The 16895-nt window shown below is 33.2% G+C and overlaps 1 protein-coding gene across 1 annotated transcript; it reads right to left on the reverse strand.

Moving 5' to 3' along the window:
- Positions 1-10252: 10252 nt before the first annotated feature.
- On the reverse strand, positions 10253-15468 carry LOC136417683 (cyclin-dependent kinases regulatory subunit-like). Its single transcript, XM_066403497.1, has 3 exons — positions 15252-15468; positions 13450-13577; positions 10253-11158 (listed from the first exon to the last, which is right to left on the reverse strand). The coding sequence occupies exons 1-3, from the start codon at positions 15320-15322 to the stop codon at positions 11103-11105; spliced, it is 255 nt and encodes an 84-aa protein (XP_066259594.1). The 5' UTR covers positions 15323-15468; the 3' UTR covers positions 10253-11102.
- Positions 15469-16895: the final 1427 nt, after the last annotated feature.

Here is a 16895-nt window from a genome sequence, read left to right on the forward strand (position 1 = left end):
CTAAGCGTACTCTTAGAGTGCCCTCCAAGTGTACATGGCACTCCGCTGCATTCTGGGTACTCGAAATTTAAAATGGGCGGGCTTTTACCCGCTCTCCGCCAATGGCGACTTTCCAACTTTCGTTGAGGCGGCGCTGCCAGCGTATAGGAATCCCCTACTTAGCAACGTAAGCTTTAGGACGCAGTTTCTACGCTATACGGCATGGGAAATCGACCTTAAAGCTCGAGGGGCGGATGGTCGATTGTGCTTCAGAAAAAAAGATAGGGTCCTTGTGGAGAGGCAAAATGGGACGAACTTCACACTGATATTGTATGTTTTATGGTTTTATTGGGCACATTGATTTGAGCAGGCTGGAGCACTCTCTTTGACTCCTATGAATCTTTCGATTTTAATGTGCATTTCTATACCTACGGTAAAAGCTGGAGTGGGTCGTAAATTATCATGAAAATATCATCGTGATGTAATTACATTTTTAGGAGTTTTGCAGAGCAGGCTCATTCTTTTGTGTCCATGATGGGCTTCCTTCTCTTTCACCGTTTATTAAATCTTAAACTGAAACACAAATAAACAGGTTCTTCTAACTAGGTGGCAATATTTCACTATGATATAACCGAACTTCACATGTGCACGCCGAACAACAATATTTTATATCTATCACTTTTATTTATCCCAACATTTTATACTCGCTGATCCATCCCACGCCCCCATATTTCCCGCTTTTTCAATCAATCCGTGCATTTCACATAATCCACAATAAAATCATCGTTTCGTCCACTCTTATGGCGAATTCGGGGATCCGCACTAGTGCGCACTCAATGCAACAATACGTTTCTTTTTTTTTGTGACAGTTCTTGTTTTATTGTAACATTTGGTAAAATGTTAGACAAACGTAGATAGCTTTCACCGGTCAAGTCACTGCATTGAGTATGTACTTAACACACTCAAAACATACTTTTCTTATAGGCCATAAATGTAAACACTTCACAATACATCGGGAGATATATTTGATGCTAGACTTTTCCTGTTCCATTTAGAATGGAACGGAATACTTGCGAAACAGCGGTTTTTGTCGGTGACTATATTTTAAATATTTTAAAAATACAGAATTGTGAAACACTTTATCGAGAATCTCATTCATGCGTCAAGTTTGATATTTCAACAATGCAAAACTGGGTTCTCATTGTTACGTTGAACCAATCACTGGCACTAGAGCGGTAGTTTGCGCTAGTGCAATTATCGCGATAATTGGCTTACTCGCCTTAGCAATGTTGTAACACTAAAATATTTCAATTTTGCTGTCGTATTCTTCAAAAATTCTAAAAATTCTCTCTATTAACTCTTTATAAATGAATCTATGATTTTTGACTAACTTTACTTTAATTTCTTCCTTTCACCTTTTGGAAATTGTATTCCATTCCGAGCTAAACAAATGGTGCTTTCTGTTCTAGAAACTGTTCTAACATTGAATTTGTTCTCTAATCGTTTGATTTAGTACAAAATACCGGCTATGTGTCGTATAAAAAAGTTTGTGATAGGTCTATTATGATTTTGCCTCATCGGTCGTTTGAAATTGTGAAAACATTTCTCTAAATTGCTAGGATAATTGTTTTCACATAAAATATTTCTATGTATATATTTTCAACATTAAAATTTTGTGTAACAATGTGCAAACAAATGCTAACATACGAGTGTGTTAGGAAAAACAAATGAATAATGGCCTCCGTGCAATGAGCTACTTTGGCTAAAATGTCAAAAACATCATAGTCGACCATTATAAAAGTAATCATGCGCAGTATTTCGTCAATTTGCAATGATGTGGGATTTCTGCTTCGGATTCGAACCTTTGCCGTTTTTTTTTAAATTTCATTTCTCTTGTATATCTATCTATGGCCATTGAAAAAACAATATATATAACTCATAAGAAAGTTTCTTATCACACATGCATGATTGTCGCCCTAACTTACGGCACGTGTGTTAAGAGTTACGTTCTTCGCTTGTTAAGTAAAGAACTATTGGTCATTCGTAATAACACCAACTTTATCTGCACCCTGAATGGAAAATCACAAACATGCATTCAAATTAGGTAAAGGATGTGAAATAAGAAGGAAAAATTCTGTTTTCTCACTGTAACTATAACCTAGATCCTGCTGGAAATTACCAATTACAAAGGATATAATTATTAATCATATCTAGCTTCATTGTTCACACTCTTCTGTATCTGCAAACTCTCAAACGCAATAATGCAATTCTACCGCTTCAACAACCTCTACCGGTGTGTAAAACTTTATTCCTATGACATACACATGTATAACTTTACACTTTTGCAACTTACGAGAAAAAAGCATTTGTACTTTTCTCAACTTTATTCGCTTCATGCAAACTTTCCAAAATTATATACATTTTTCATTGCACTTGTTATATTACCGCTGTGAATATATTTCATCTAATTTTCAAACACAATCTCTCCTCACACCTCAATCAAAAGTATCTATAACACACCAAAAATCGATTGCCTCCATATCTCACTCTCCGGTGTGCATCAGCGCTTTTCTCCTTATTAAAATTGGGTCTTATCTAGATTACAAATCGGCCCAAGTGATCAACCCCTACAAACTCATTCCGATGGGTTTTAACGCCTTTGAGAGTACTACAAGAACATGATGCAAGGACTACTATCAACAACACTTCTGACCCACTTGTCGTGGTCCTCTTGCCAGCACTTGAAAGCGGTTGTAAAACAGAGTATGATACAGGCTAGGGGTTTTATTTCGAATTTAACATGTTTTATGAATCTTTTATACCTATTTATTTCATGGCATTTTGAGATAGAGTTACATTTTCATTTGCAAGTTTTAATGCATCACTACCCATTTTTGCTCGTTTGCAGCCCAGGAAACCCCGGCGGTGTTATGGTCAAACGCACAATGTTAGATTTTAGAATATTAATTTAAATGACTTTGACGGATGACAGACAACATTGTTGACAATGGAAGCTGCTAGCTGGCCACTGCTTATTGTCATTTCACAAAATGAAAGTCAGTTGTCGATTGTCGTTCGTAGAAATATTTTTTTTATTAGATAGAAGGATTGTTACGAGTTTTAAAGAGAATATGCATTGCAAAACTTTTCTAGAAAAAAAATGCAATCATTTCGACTATCTGAAAAATTGGACAAAAATCGAGGGTAACTCTGCAGCAAAACGTCTAATAAAATAATTGTTCAAATAAAAGATGTTCATTTTTTGAAGATCTGCAAGAATCTGTAAAAAACACAGGTTTGCCATTTGAAAAAAAGTTGCCCTTGAAATGACCTTAAAATGACGTTTTGGCTAAAAGTCACTATTTTCATGACATGTTCCCCTCTCTACCGGACAACTTTTATTTGAACTTTTTTTCATACAACGTATTGTTTTTGAGTAATCTTCAATCACAGCTTTAAATGGGACACCCTGTATAAAGAATAAATACAGTGGATTCCGTTTATAAAGTACTCTCTAGGGAGCAAAAATAGGGTACTCTATAACCGAAGGTACGTTATAAAAAAATATAATTAAAAAAATCATATTTTTTACATGTTCCGTATGTTACGCACATATGCTTTTATTTATCTAAAAATCCGAACAAATCTAATGACCCTATGACTGAACAAATCTAATGACTAATGACTGAATAGTGATTTAGGTACATATTATAAACTTTTGAATGTAATACATATGTATGTACATAAATGAATACAAAAAAATGCTGAGGGATATGTATGTACATAATACGTATCATGTACATATGTATACAGGGTGTTTTAAGAAAGGTATTCAAAAATGAAGGGAGTGATTCCTTGGCCTTTTCTAAGAAAAAAAATTCCTATTAACGTGGGGCCGCAAACACATCGTCTTCGAGATACAGGGTGTCAAAAAAAAAGATTTCTCAAAAAAAACACGATCAAAAACAATTTTAATTTGTTTCCCTTACTTAAAGAAGATGTTCTACATGTCCACCTGCCATTTGTACACAGAATTCACATAGAGCATTGTAAATCTTCAGCGCCTTAGGGGAGCCACCGGACCACCATCCGGCTATAATGTACAAATGTACTTTACACCCGGAATTGGCAACGAAATAAAGAGAAAATAAAAGACGCTATAAAGGGAGTTAATATTATATATTATACGTTATAACCAGCAAAAATTCAAGAATATTTAGGCGGGACCAATCAAATACGTACTTAATAACCGGAAGTACGTTACATCCCATGTACGTTATAGACGGAATCCACTGTATCTGGGATTTACTTTGTTCACACAATTGGTATTAAAACGTAGCAAAGGTGGAAACCTGCATTATTTTCGCTTCAACCCAATAAAATCGTCGGTTAATTTTAACTCAGAATGGTGAGCAATTTTACCAATCCAGCAGCCACTATTGGTATGTGAAGCGTTATTCCCAAAAAATAAAATAAAGATTTTACCCATCTCTCTCTATTTTCTAATAATAGTCAAAACATACTCGTACAATGCAGAAATAACAGAATAACGCATACCATACATGACCAACATTTAAAAATCAATTGAAATACATTCAGCGTTTAAGCTGTAGATACAAACTCCACATCAAAGGAATCTTGAGTACCATATCGCTCGATCTCTCGCTCTTTCGTTTGTCATGATGCCTCTCGTGAAACGATTTATCTAAATCTCTATTAAGCCCTATTTACACATCGCCTGTCTGAACAGATTAGTTTTGTTAACAAAAATGATCCCTTTTTAATTCAGTAGATCGTGAACACAATGGATGGTGCTTTCTTTTGTGAACCCATTGAGTGTGCTCCCGTAGCGATACATTTGAAGCTGACCAGGTAAGTTAGATGGAGGATTGTGAATGAACATTCATGAAAAACTAGTCGATTGGTTGCTGGTGTGTGTTTTCGCCTCATTAAACTGAGATTTGAAATATTTTTTATAATTCTCTAGTGGCATTTTATTGTTAGTGTTGGCGTCGGTGGGTTGTGGTAAGAACGTCGGTGAGAAGTGCCAATTACCCACTAGAGGTTAAGCAGCGACTGGAGTGGAAGTGCTGCATGACCCTATTTATTAAAAGATTTTTTTCACATGTAGTCTTATCAGAATTGCCCTAGGACGTAGGTATACGTCAACACAACATAAAGGGTGTCCGCTACACGAGTATTCAAGTCCGACAAAACAGGAACTACACCCTCTTCCGCTGATCGTAATTGCCTAAAATTGCAACTCCTCAAAGTCCGAAGCAATCAGGCGCCTATTGTGACTTTTCAATAGGGTAAGAACTGAACCTATCATTAAGTCGCACAATGGTCCTTTGAGAGTTGTTCAATGTTTATGGTATGAGTACGTTAAGAAGTGATTTTAAATCTGCTTCCTGTCTTTCCGGGTATAATACCACGAAGCTTCTTCGGTAATTTTAAATTGCAGGTTACAGGTTTAATGTAGCGAAAAAGCTTTAGAAGCTTTCACTGATCGAAAATTTTAATGGGATGAAAGAGAAGATATGAAAAAGACACCTTATAGTGGTTCCACTTGTTTGAAAAGGTTTCAACCACTGCTCCACTGATGAGTCTGAAAACACCTCATAATCACCTCAATAAAAGAGATTTTTTATGGCGATTCACTTGAATCTTAATATTCAGAAATAGGGTCGGCACTAGTCACTGTGAAAAATGTGCATTTGTACAAGGCGACAAGTTCGGCGAACTGCAAGCGAAAGAACAATTAGCTGAGAGCAAAAGATATAACACCTGAGCTTAGAGCATAATGACGTAACATCAATTCGCATAGAGTGGCAAATTGCCTAACGCCGGCCCTGTTCAGAAATGATTAATGAATGATTAGGGACTCAGTGAGAGAAGTAATACGACCTTATTATGAAATGCTTGATTTGGCTTGAAAATGAAATTAATAGTAAAATAAATACTTGGACGTATGAAATGAAAGTTCAGATAATCTTCAACGGACTCTTTAGAGTATATTCAAGTGAAAGATGTCCACTATGGGGATCTCGTAAACGGCAATACATATAAATTTGGCTGTTGAAAACAACAACCAAAAGTTATGTATTCAAGGGAATAATCTCACGATGGAAACAGAAAAAAACAGAATTTTGGAATTTACTTTATGTTTTTTTAAAACAGATTGATAAAATTGTTTTTCGCTTCCAGATACTTCGTAAAAAGCAAAGTTTTTAAAGTTTTTTTTTTCATTTATTTCCTAAATTATAATAAAAGATCGATAAAAACTAAAACGGCTTTTCCATTATAGTTTTTTATAAGCTTCAATTACAATCTTGGTTTCATTCTATGGTATTTCGTCAGTCAAGAATGATGATCAACTTTTTTTCTAAATACATTTCTGGTATTTTTTTCAATTTACCATCACTTTTCATTACAAATGCATTGATATATCAAACGTAGCAATTTACGCAATGTTTTGGTTTTTCATTGCTTTTTTATTATTTTACGTGCCTGTCTAATTTACCTATGTGAATTAAATTTACATTACAAAATTGAAACACATTATTTATTTAACTAATCATACATTAGCTAAATTACAAAACTTGTTTAAAAAACTATTCGTTATTTTCTAAGGCAAATAATATCTCCCGACTATTCAGCTATCACGTTAAAAAACATATGGATTTGGTGTGATAGTTTCAAAAATTGTAATAATTCTCCTTTGTAGTTCTCTCGTCTCAACCAAATATCAATAAATATGATTTTTGATATAATCTCAAGAAAAATCTAATGGAGTGATGTCTGGAGAACGGGCTGGCCAAAAATATTCCAAGTGGATGTCTGTTCATCTTCTAGAAAATTTTATATGATAAATATTCCTGTGCAATTTTTGAACTACATGTAGGTATCCCATTGTGATGGAACCCACAGTTACATGTTAAAGCCCACAGAAGACTGTCTAAAGCTTCCTCCACATCTCTTTCAAGTAAAGTTTAAAATGGTTATAAAAGGAATAATCGATTATTCAAATGCCAAATATTACAACCAATATCTAAAACCTAAAATGAAGTTGGTAATGGGCAATTCTACACATATGAAGGTTCTCCTTGAACCAGTAATACGCATTTCTTTTATGGAAAATTCCACTGTAACTTAACTCTCACCTGAAACATTAATATTATGTGTAAATTTAGAAAAATTAAATAAAAACCAAGTCATTTACAAATAACTAAATATGATATATAGATGAATTTATAATAAAAAGTGCTGGTAAATTAATTAAAAAAATTCCAGAACCGTATTTAGAGAAAAAGTTGATCAGCATTCTTGACAAACGAAATATCATAGAATGAAACCGATATTATCACGTTGATGCTTATAAAATAAACTGCAACGCAAACGTGATTTTAGTCTTCATCTATCTCTTGCTATAACTCAGAACAGAAATAAAAAGCACCCTTGAGTATACAACTTTTCTTTAACTTCTTTAACTCTTTAACTAAGTCTGTATCTATTACCCTTTACGAGATCCCCATGCTGCTACATCCCTAATTTGGACACATTGTATATTTTGGGAACCAGTTTATTTCAAAACGAGTGTAACTTTTTAATCATACATGAATAGAAATTCATAAATTTATGTTAAATGATTGAATTATTAATTGAAAATTTATTATGTTCGATGGCCCCCAGTTTAGTTCTAACTTGTCTTATAAAACTATACGGAAATAACTTTAATTTCATTAATCTTTTAGTAGATCCTATGAAACCGCTGTTCTTCGGTGTGACTTTCCAAATCCTGAGCATATAATTTACTGCTCATTAAAGCCTAAAAATTCTTGATGGATCTTGCCTACGGCACATTTGCCGGGTTAACGTTTCTGAGAATACACATGTATATGGAACGTTGTGCTATGCTAACTAGTCTATTGTGATTCTGACCTGATAGCAAGATGTTGCCGGCCAAAATCAATTGATTTTATCAACCAGCATCATGCGGATGTTGAAATTATTTTTTGACCAGGATTGGCTTTTTCCCATTATGTTAGAATCACAAGAAACTGATTAGAACAGCTACAACATTTCGCATCTACCCAAAAACGTTTACCTGCCAGATGCGTCTCAGGCAAGCCCCATGAAAAAATTTTGGATATTACTGAGTCGCAGAGTATACGACCAAGATAGGGGACTAATGACGAAGAACAGCTGCTTTGTACGATCTAGCAAAAGATCAACGAAATTGAAGTTATCTCCGTTCAAAGTTTTAGAGGCAGGTTAAAACTGAACTGTGGGCCAATGAAGACAATACACTTTTATTAACAGTTTTACATAGGTTTATGAATGCTGTTTCATGGATGATTAAGATATAGTCCAAGTTTTTAAATGAACTTGCTCCTAAAATATAAAAAGTCTGTTAAAGGGCAACCCAAAATTTTCATTATGTAAGTTACTTGACTTTTCTATATGTAGATCATGCCGTTTAACTTAAAATTAAGTCTCTTCAAACAGCTTAATTCTTGAGGGAAATCTAATATCAGGACATAATGATATAATAGGGTTACCTAAGGTTTATAGAATGAACGTCGCCACTATGTAAAGAATTTCTTTCTGAATATTGTTTAGTTTATAAACTGTGGGTATATCGGATTTGCTTAGGTTCTTCCGTTTGTAAGTTTCTCCTTCAAATTTCCTTATTTAGAAACACTAAGCTAAATAGTATAAGAAGCACGTTAAAATTTTATTCACGTACGTTTACATTAACTTAATATGGAACACATGCTTAACGCACTTGCACATTGCTTACTGATCTCCGCTTGGTGACATTTGTTCACCTGCAATCAGATTACAGTAAAGCATAACTTTCCGCACTCGTTACGTAATATTATTAAATAATAAGGGTGGTAAGTAGTTTATCGAGACACGCTAGTGAAATATCGCAAACCGTGAGGCCAGAATTGCAATGATCCGAGAATGATAATAATGAAGTGCCACACATATTATATACATAAAAATTTCCACCCATTTTAATGCAGTGAAGCCATCATATCAAAATCAAATATAAAATGATCTGCGATAAAATAACCTTACCGCACCCCAGTCAATGTGGTAAGTTATACATACCGCAGGGTGGCGAATGAATACCTATTAAGTAAATCTGTTCTAACACCCTCTTGTTCTTGTTCTTGTTCTTGTGTGTTGACATTTTCTCCAATTTTGTTCCAATCGTGGTTTTTGAAAGGAACCTCATTCTGCTAAATTCTATTCCAATCGACAAAACTGGGAATGTATTTACGGCTGATGTCTTTGCGGAAATTCTTGAAGGACACTTCACCTGCAAGGACAGAATATTTGCGGAACATAAAAAAATTAAGTCTGAACATAAATGACGGTTTTCTTTATTTATGCATCGTTCATCTCAACACACCCCTGTGTGATATTGGAAAAAATTTAACAAGCAAAGAAAACTGACAATTCTCGTAAAAATTAGAGATTTTTTTCCACCGCGCATCAAGTTTTAATTTCATATAATTACACTTAATTTAAATGTACTTTCACACGTGTTAGGTACAATATTTTTCCTACAAACGCATATATGAATGTCAATTTCACGTTATATTCTGTACCATCGCAATTAGGTATCAGCGTACGATTAAGTTTTAATGTACACGTTCATTGCATGTCGATGGTTGTGAATGCTCACAAACATTTTCAACGCTAAAATACACATACCACCTTGTTTTGCGTGCGGTAATAATACACAATACGCAAGTTTCATAAGAAAGTACACTGGCGCACGAACCCATATTTGTAAAACGAGAAGCGAACCAACGTGTTGACAATAGGCGAGTGCACCAAGTTAGGCCGTTGCCTTATAAAATGTGTATCTTATATAATCGTCCCTATTGAGGCAAAAAAGTATACAGAGTGTTTCAAAACAAGTCTACCAACTGCTTGCACCAAAATAAGAAAAAAGTGCATACGAAATTGGATCCCTTTTCGTTTCTTATCTGAAATACAGGGTGATAAAACATTATTATTTTCTCCTATTAAATCCGTTCCGGCCTTAAATATTTTAATGAAAATTGAGGAGCATAAAATAGGTATAGAGACACATCTTTTAAGGGGAAAAACATCAGTACGATACTCATAATTAAACTGCTAGCAGTGCGATAGTTGAGGTAAGCAGTTAAGAAGGGAAAACATTCCACACTGGCTAGGAAAATAACTATTACAGTAGCGTATGAGCACAATCTCATGCAAAGAAAAAAAAACAAAATTTAAACCATTTATTACGAAAATACTTACATTACAGGTTTATTATTGCTTTGATATTTTGATCTAATTTACCAATACACATAAATTTATATAAAAATGCTTATTTAAAGATTTTATTACTTCTACTGGTCCTTTTTCGTGCAATAATTCGAGTTGTTTGCCTTGCTGATTTTTTGATTTCTTTGTTAATTTCAAGCAAACTAACATCATTTAATATGCAGTTTTTCTATTTCGAAAGTAACAAATATATAAAACTAACTAACTTAACGTAGTAACAACTATATTAAGGTAAAAAACGGAACTACAATACGTAACACTAATGTAAGCATAAAAAGGTTAAAGGAGAAATCTTTAAACATTAGTAACAGCCTAGTTAAAAAGAGTTTGAAATAAAATTTCTTATTACCCCCTGTATGGAAACATTAACGGACATTTTAGTTGCAAAAAAGACATTATTTGAATGAACTAATTTAAGTATGTATTAAATAGCTGCATATCTCAAAGTTCCATTTTAAATAAAATAAAGTCCCTTACAACTCTAAAAAATGTAGTTTTCTCATAATATTGATGAAAAACTTTATTTGAAACAAGACTAAAATAAATCGGTTTAATCATAAAACAACTTATTCAAGTCATCATTTCTGTTTTTATGGTTGCAACGGGACTTTCGGACTGACAGACAGAAGTAGTGATTAGATGAAAATAATTTTTTTTGCGAATAATCTTTATTAAAACCGATTGAATCTGGACGACGTGAAGACTCCAGCCGGGAATGAAACAAAGAAACTACTCTATCCCCTATTTACAAATAATTGACAGTAACGTTCTTGCTTTGAAAACGGTGGAGATTAGTTTTCTGGAGGCGCTTCTGTAAGAGGCCTTTTAAACAGCAAGACGTGTGGTTCTGAAAAAGAAAGATTCCTTTCAAGATTTATAAATTAATAGTGAAAATATTATTTAGTAAACGTTACTTCCCATTATACAATTTTTCAAAAAATTTTCTTCTTGTGTGTGATTGTCTGAAAGTGTATTAAACTCTTGAAAATTCACTGACTTTAAAGCAGCCTGCAAGTTACTCCACTCAATTACACAATAATGGTGGTTAATAAGTATTTTTGTGGTTCTTCTATACTTTGAGTTGGTTCAAAAGTTTACTGTTATAAAACTATGTCCTATACTATGGTAAGGGATGAGCAAGTCATTTTGTTCAATATATTGAAGTGGTAGAACAAGTTTTTTAATTGGGTATTTCAAATATGTACAAAATAATTGATTACATTTTACCTTTTCCTTGTCTCATTAGCTGTTGACTCAACCTAAAGTTATTGCAGAATGAATTTTTCAATATATCGGATGTTTCAGGAAAACCGCAAGACACGTTAGGATATTTCAAATGAAAGCTCTCTAATGAAGAATGCTTCGTTGCTCGTCAGTTAAGTCGAAATTCACCGCAATTCTTTGTTAATGACTTAATTAATATCTTCTAGCACCGCGTATTTACTGATATTCACGGCAGGTTTTGTCCAGCCATTTTTATTTCTAATATAAAGTTCAAATATTGCTCGGTTTTTGTTTTGCAAATAGTCAAAATTTCGTGTATGTGTAAGTGTAGTGTAAAGTAATAATTACTGAGTGATATCACTTTTCATAATTTTGAAAAAATAATAAATATTTTAAAGTATTAAGATTAGGTATATAATACTATATATGAAAAAATTTTAAACAAAATCAGAATATCAAATATTACAAGGCTTCCATTCGAACTATCTTAACTTCTTACTACTTTTACTAGTACTTTAAACTCTCTATCTTAACTACGGCTTTTCTGAAACCAACATGTTTACAAGCTCATCCTGCAATGAATGATTTGTACGGTTAAAACTGTAGCATATTAAAAAAAATTCTCTCTATGCAGGCGGAAAACCAATTTAGTTTTGTACACAAACGAACAACGCAACTGGCCATTATTGCGTACTTTAAAACGTTGATCGTGATAATGAGGTGATCGCTCTATTTTTTAAACCTATCCAGAGCTTTTGACATAACAAACCAACAATTATCACCACAAAAATTAGAAGCAATGGACGAGAGGTAGATGCTCCACCGTTAATAGGTTGTACTTGAAGGGAACAAGACAGGTTGCTTGCCTAAGTATAATATGAATGGAATACGTTAATTGTCGGGCACAACTGACATGAATGAAGGGGTACCGGAGGAGTTATATGATTGGTTAGGCGGATGAGATCAATACTGATCCAACGTGTCAGTACGCTAATGATACGTCAGTTATTCTGATGTGCCTCTCCATGAGTACTTTACTTGTTGTGTGCGCAATTGAAGTGAATGAAATAAGAAGCTGGTGTGATCTGAACTATCATACTTTAAACACCAATATTATCAGTCTTGTGTGCTTTGAGAAGTCGAATGACATTGTGCACTGTATGGTCAGGCTGATGAGAGGTCAATTGCTGTGGCCAAGGTTATAACATTTTTGGGAGTGTATCTTAATTATTCTCTGCGATGGGATATGCATTATAGTGCTTTTCTGAACTGTGATGAGAGTGTATTAGATTTCCAGTTTTTCAGTACGGTTAAGGTTTTTAGTATGTAAAAATCAATTAGGGCCATGTTTCGAATTCATCTACTAACAAGCTGCCAACATTATTTTACAATGTCAAACATTCAGATGGCTCCACCTCTACATTTTCTATCATGGTGATGTTGTACAGGGAGAAACATCCTAAATCTTTCTCTCAAAACTGCGATTATTACTGCTCCATTGCACCTATGGTTTCCAGAGGTTTGAACAGTCTTTCTGAAACTGACATAAGGAACTGAAACCTAGAATATGGACAATGAAGTTAACAAATGCTTACTCATGGAACGCCGATGATTCCTTAATGGTTCTCTGAATAAACTATACAAACTTTATTTATTTTATTAGACATTTGTTGATGGGCATTAAATAATACATTAAATTAATACTACTTACATAAAATAAGAATCAATAACGCTAACGATAGTACCTTAAATTTATCCTGTTTCATCTGTAATGTCTGTGTGACTGTTTTAAATTTAATTAATTGTAAATCAGAATGTATTGATTCAAGTGGAGATAATAATTGGCTTGTAAGAAGTAAAAAACGTAACAATAAAATAAAAGTTCATTATTAGAAGTAACCATAACTTTCTTACCAGGCTTGTGGGCCATATAATGCTCCCATCCTTTGCTCTGCTGAATACCAATACTCCTCCACTCTTCTTCTGACATTAAATGCGTCTTTGGAATATATTTAACCATTTCTACTGGTATAACCACATGACTGAAAAAAATGTATTGTAATTGTCTTAATTAATTGCATATATAGAATTAATTAAGCAAATGATAAATTCTGTGATACAAAATAAAAATTGCTATTAATTAATAGTCAATTGACTCTCTTGTAGTTCTTAAAATAGTGGCAACCTGTTGCAAAAAAAGGGTGGTAAAAGAAAGTCTTTTCCTGAGAATATCATCACCATGTAGATTGTAAAGCTCTATATATGCAAAAAAATTAAAATAAAATTGGAAGTTTATCACCTTGTAAAAACAGAATACATTGCTTTGAAATCTTTATGGCTCATATTAAAAACATCCTGTATGTATATACATATGTATCTTCTTATTATGTCTACCATTAATATGTAAACCATTAAATTACAGAACCATGGCAGACACAATCATGACACAATTTTAGATGTCACAGGTTCTACCACGTCTGCTATGGCCTCTGGAAATGTTTTGTTGCATTTATATTCTGCATCTGTTTTGAATGAATAATGTATGTGGATGGTAGTGTGTCTTAGAAATTACAAAATATATCTAAGGTTAAATGTATCAAATATACTAGTATAGCACATAAATTTAGCGATTAAAAACTTTATTTGTTATAGAGAATGTCTCAAATTTAATTACTTTAAAGGGTATTCGATTATCTTTGAAGTTAGAAAGATATGGTTTTCGCACTTCTATGCTTCATTTTTAAATAAATGTTGACAGCCATAGAAAACTCATCCCCATCATGGTTTTGTAGACCCAAAATATTTGTTTTAATTCTGGATTTTGAGACCCCTCTGTATTTGATTTATCTGATAGACATTTTGATAAAGATTTTGCAGTAGACTCCAGTGGCATACTCTGTTTCTGCAACATAAGGGTTAAATGCAGTTCAATATAATTAAGATTTTTTTAAATGAGGCACTTTTTGTACAACAAACTTTTTATATTTTTTTACAAAAAAACTAAATAAATGTTATTTTCTCTTTTGAAAGCTATTGAAGAGAATTCAAAACACCTAATACATAAGATGTCTCATTTAAAGTCATAATTATGGTCAATTATAGTTAAACCATATGCTGCGGAAAAAAGAAAGTTTGGCACTGGATTTTATAGCAAAAATCTGTATAAAAATCCATTTTTGCTTTCCTGATAATACATTAAATAAGTGAAATAAAGAGGGAATCTCAAAATGCAAGGTTTTTAAAATATCCTGTATCTTCGAAACCAAGATGGTGACAATTTTTCTACGACACTCCAAAGTTGTTTCATAAAAATGGTTCATAGCATTATGAAAACCCTATATCTCTAACTTCAATTACTCAAATACTTTGTAAAACCATCGAATTTGAGACTCCCTGTGCATATAAGATTAAAAGAACCAAATAATTGTTTATACTACACTTACTTAAAACAGGTACATAAATAAATACTTATGATTTATGTACCTGTTTTAATTATGAGTGTCAAGGATAGTAGGTTTAATTTACAAAGGATATTCAAAATCTGCATACCCTTTTTATGAAGGGTATTTATTTTAAAGTAGCATTTATTACCTATAACTAAGTAACAAATCTGATAAGAATCAAAGTTCTCAAAGACTCAACTGGCGGGATTTTATAGACATGGAATGCATACACAAATGAAAGGATTTGAAACTTTTGTCTGACGGTAAACTTACCGGTATTCATATTTATCGTCGTAATATTTGTCGGAATAGAAAATTTTCCGTTGAAGTTCCTCTCGATTCATTGTTTAAAGATATAAAAAGACGTTTCAATCTTCAAAAAATGTTCATTCACTAAACTGTTAACTGTAAATTCACAAAAAGCACCAGCAAGAACCCAAAAAGGCTAAAAATACTGGCGTTCAAATTCAACTCAACGAATTTCTGAAATATGCCAACTGCCAAGGATCTGTCAATGTCAATCGTGTCAACTATTTTATAGTGTTTTTTATTGGGAAAACTGGTGTTACTCCAGTATTGCACCCTCCAGGGTAACATGAAATTTATATATTTTGTCTACCAACCACTTATAGAAATCATAAAGAGAAAGATTTTCAAAAATTCTGCGTAAATGTATCAAATAACTTGCCGCATTGGAGCTGGAAACCACTATATCGTCCAAATATACTTTCTCGAAGTCCTAAATATATCCAACTAGTACCAATCCGGCAATAAATTTATAAAAAGTGCAGATGGTATTTTCTGATCTAAAAAACATTACCGTAAATTATTAGTTCGTTTTGTCGTCATATTTGTTATTATTTACTTCTAAAGTGATCTGCCAATAGCCATTTCTAAGGTTTAAGACGTATTCTTGATATATTAGCAGATTTAAATCTCAGTAATCTACAAAAAATCGTAATAACTTACCAGGGCTGCTCGCAAATACTGGGGGCGATGAATATGTCGATTTTGATGCCTCAATCACTGCGACCCTAAGCATTTCCAAGACTTACTTGTTGAAGATTCCCTTTATCTCAGGTTGAAGGGAATAACATTTTTTATTGATCACCTTATCCTCTTTAATAGTTATGCGGTACTTTGTGGCAGAAGTAATGAATTGTTGCAGGCCAGTTTCATAAAGTTCTAAATATTCCTGTATCAGATTGCATAATTCTAGAGGGGCATAATTGTGCTTTGGGAATTTTTTTCATTTCAATTTATTGTTCTAAACCATAGTTCGCCAATTGGCGATAGTAATATACGCGTATTGGTATTCGATACACATAAGCAGTGCTTTGTGCGCATAAATGAGATGCTTAAGATAAGGGTAGGTCTTAAACTTCCCACTATATAACAAGGTTCCATAAATTGGACATTCTTAATTTTTTACGATACTTCCCAAGGGTCACAAGAAGTTAATAATGATTGTTCGCCTGATTAATATTTTTGGGTGGTAACAAAGGAATTTCCACAAACCACACTCACACTACGTAGAAAATCCAATTGCAGTATTTTACATGCTTATTAAGTACCCGTTTAATCCTTTACCTTGAATGAATTTTTATATTGTTTCATTTACATGGTGCTTAATTATCGATTATTTACGCCCCTTTGAGTGGCCACTAGATTTGAGGATCCAGGAAATTTCAGTAGTCCGGCTACAATATTTATATTCAATTTCAGGTCCTGTCTGATCTTTTTGTAGACATTTTACGTCAAGCGTTAACTCCGATTACATTCAACGTTTCAGCTAATAATCTTTGAAACTTCGAATTTTCCTCATCATAATATCAATATGAATTTTTCCAGCATTTCTTAAGATTCACCTTTAAAAATAAAAACATATGTACATTAAATTAGCTTTTAAGTAAAAAT

This window comes from Euwallacea similis, chromosome 29 (assembly GCF_039881205.1).
Source record: "Euwallacea similis isolate ESF13 chromosome 29, ESF131.1, whole genome shotgun sequence".
In the NCBI taxonomy this organism is placed as follows: domain Eukaryota; kingdom Metazoa; phylum Arthropoda; class Insecta; order Coleoptera; family Curculionidae; genus Euwallacea; species Euwallacea similis.

Bases quoted from the DNA above. Each gene is read 5' to 3' on its own strand.
- LOC136417683 (XM_066403497.1), bottom strand. From the start codon at position 15,322: ATGAATCGAGAGGAACTTCAACGGAAAATTTTCTATTCCGACAAATAT. The intron at 13,578-15,251 runs GTAAGTTTACCG...CATTTTTTTCAG, and splicing joins GACGATAAATATGAATACCG to TCATGTGGTTATACCAGTAG. The intron at 11,159-13,449 runs GTAAGAAAGTTA...TTTCTTTTTCAG, and splicing joins TTATATGGCCCACAAGCCTG to AACCACACGTCTTGCTGTTT.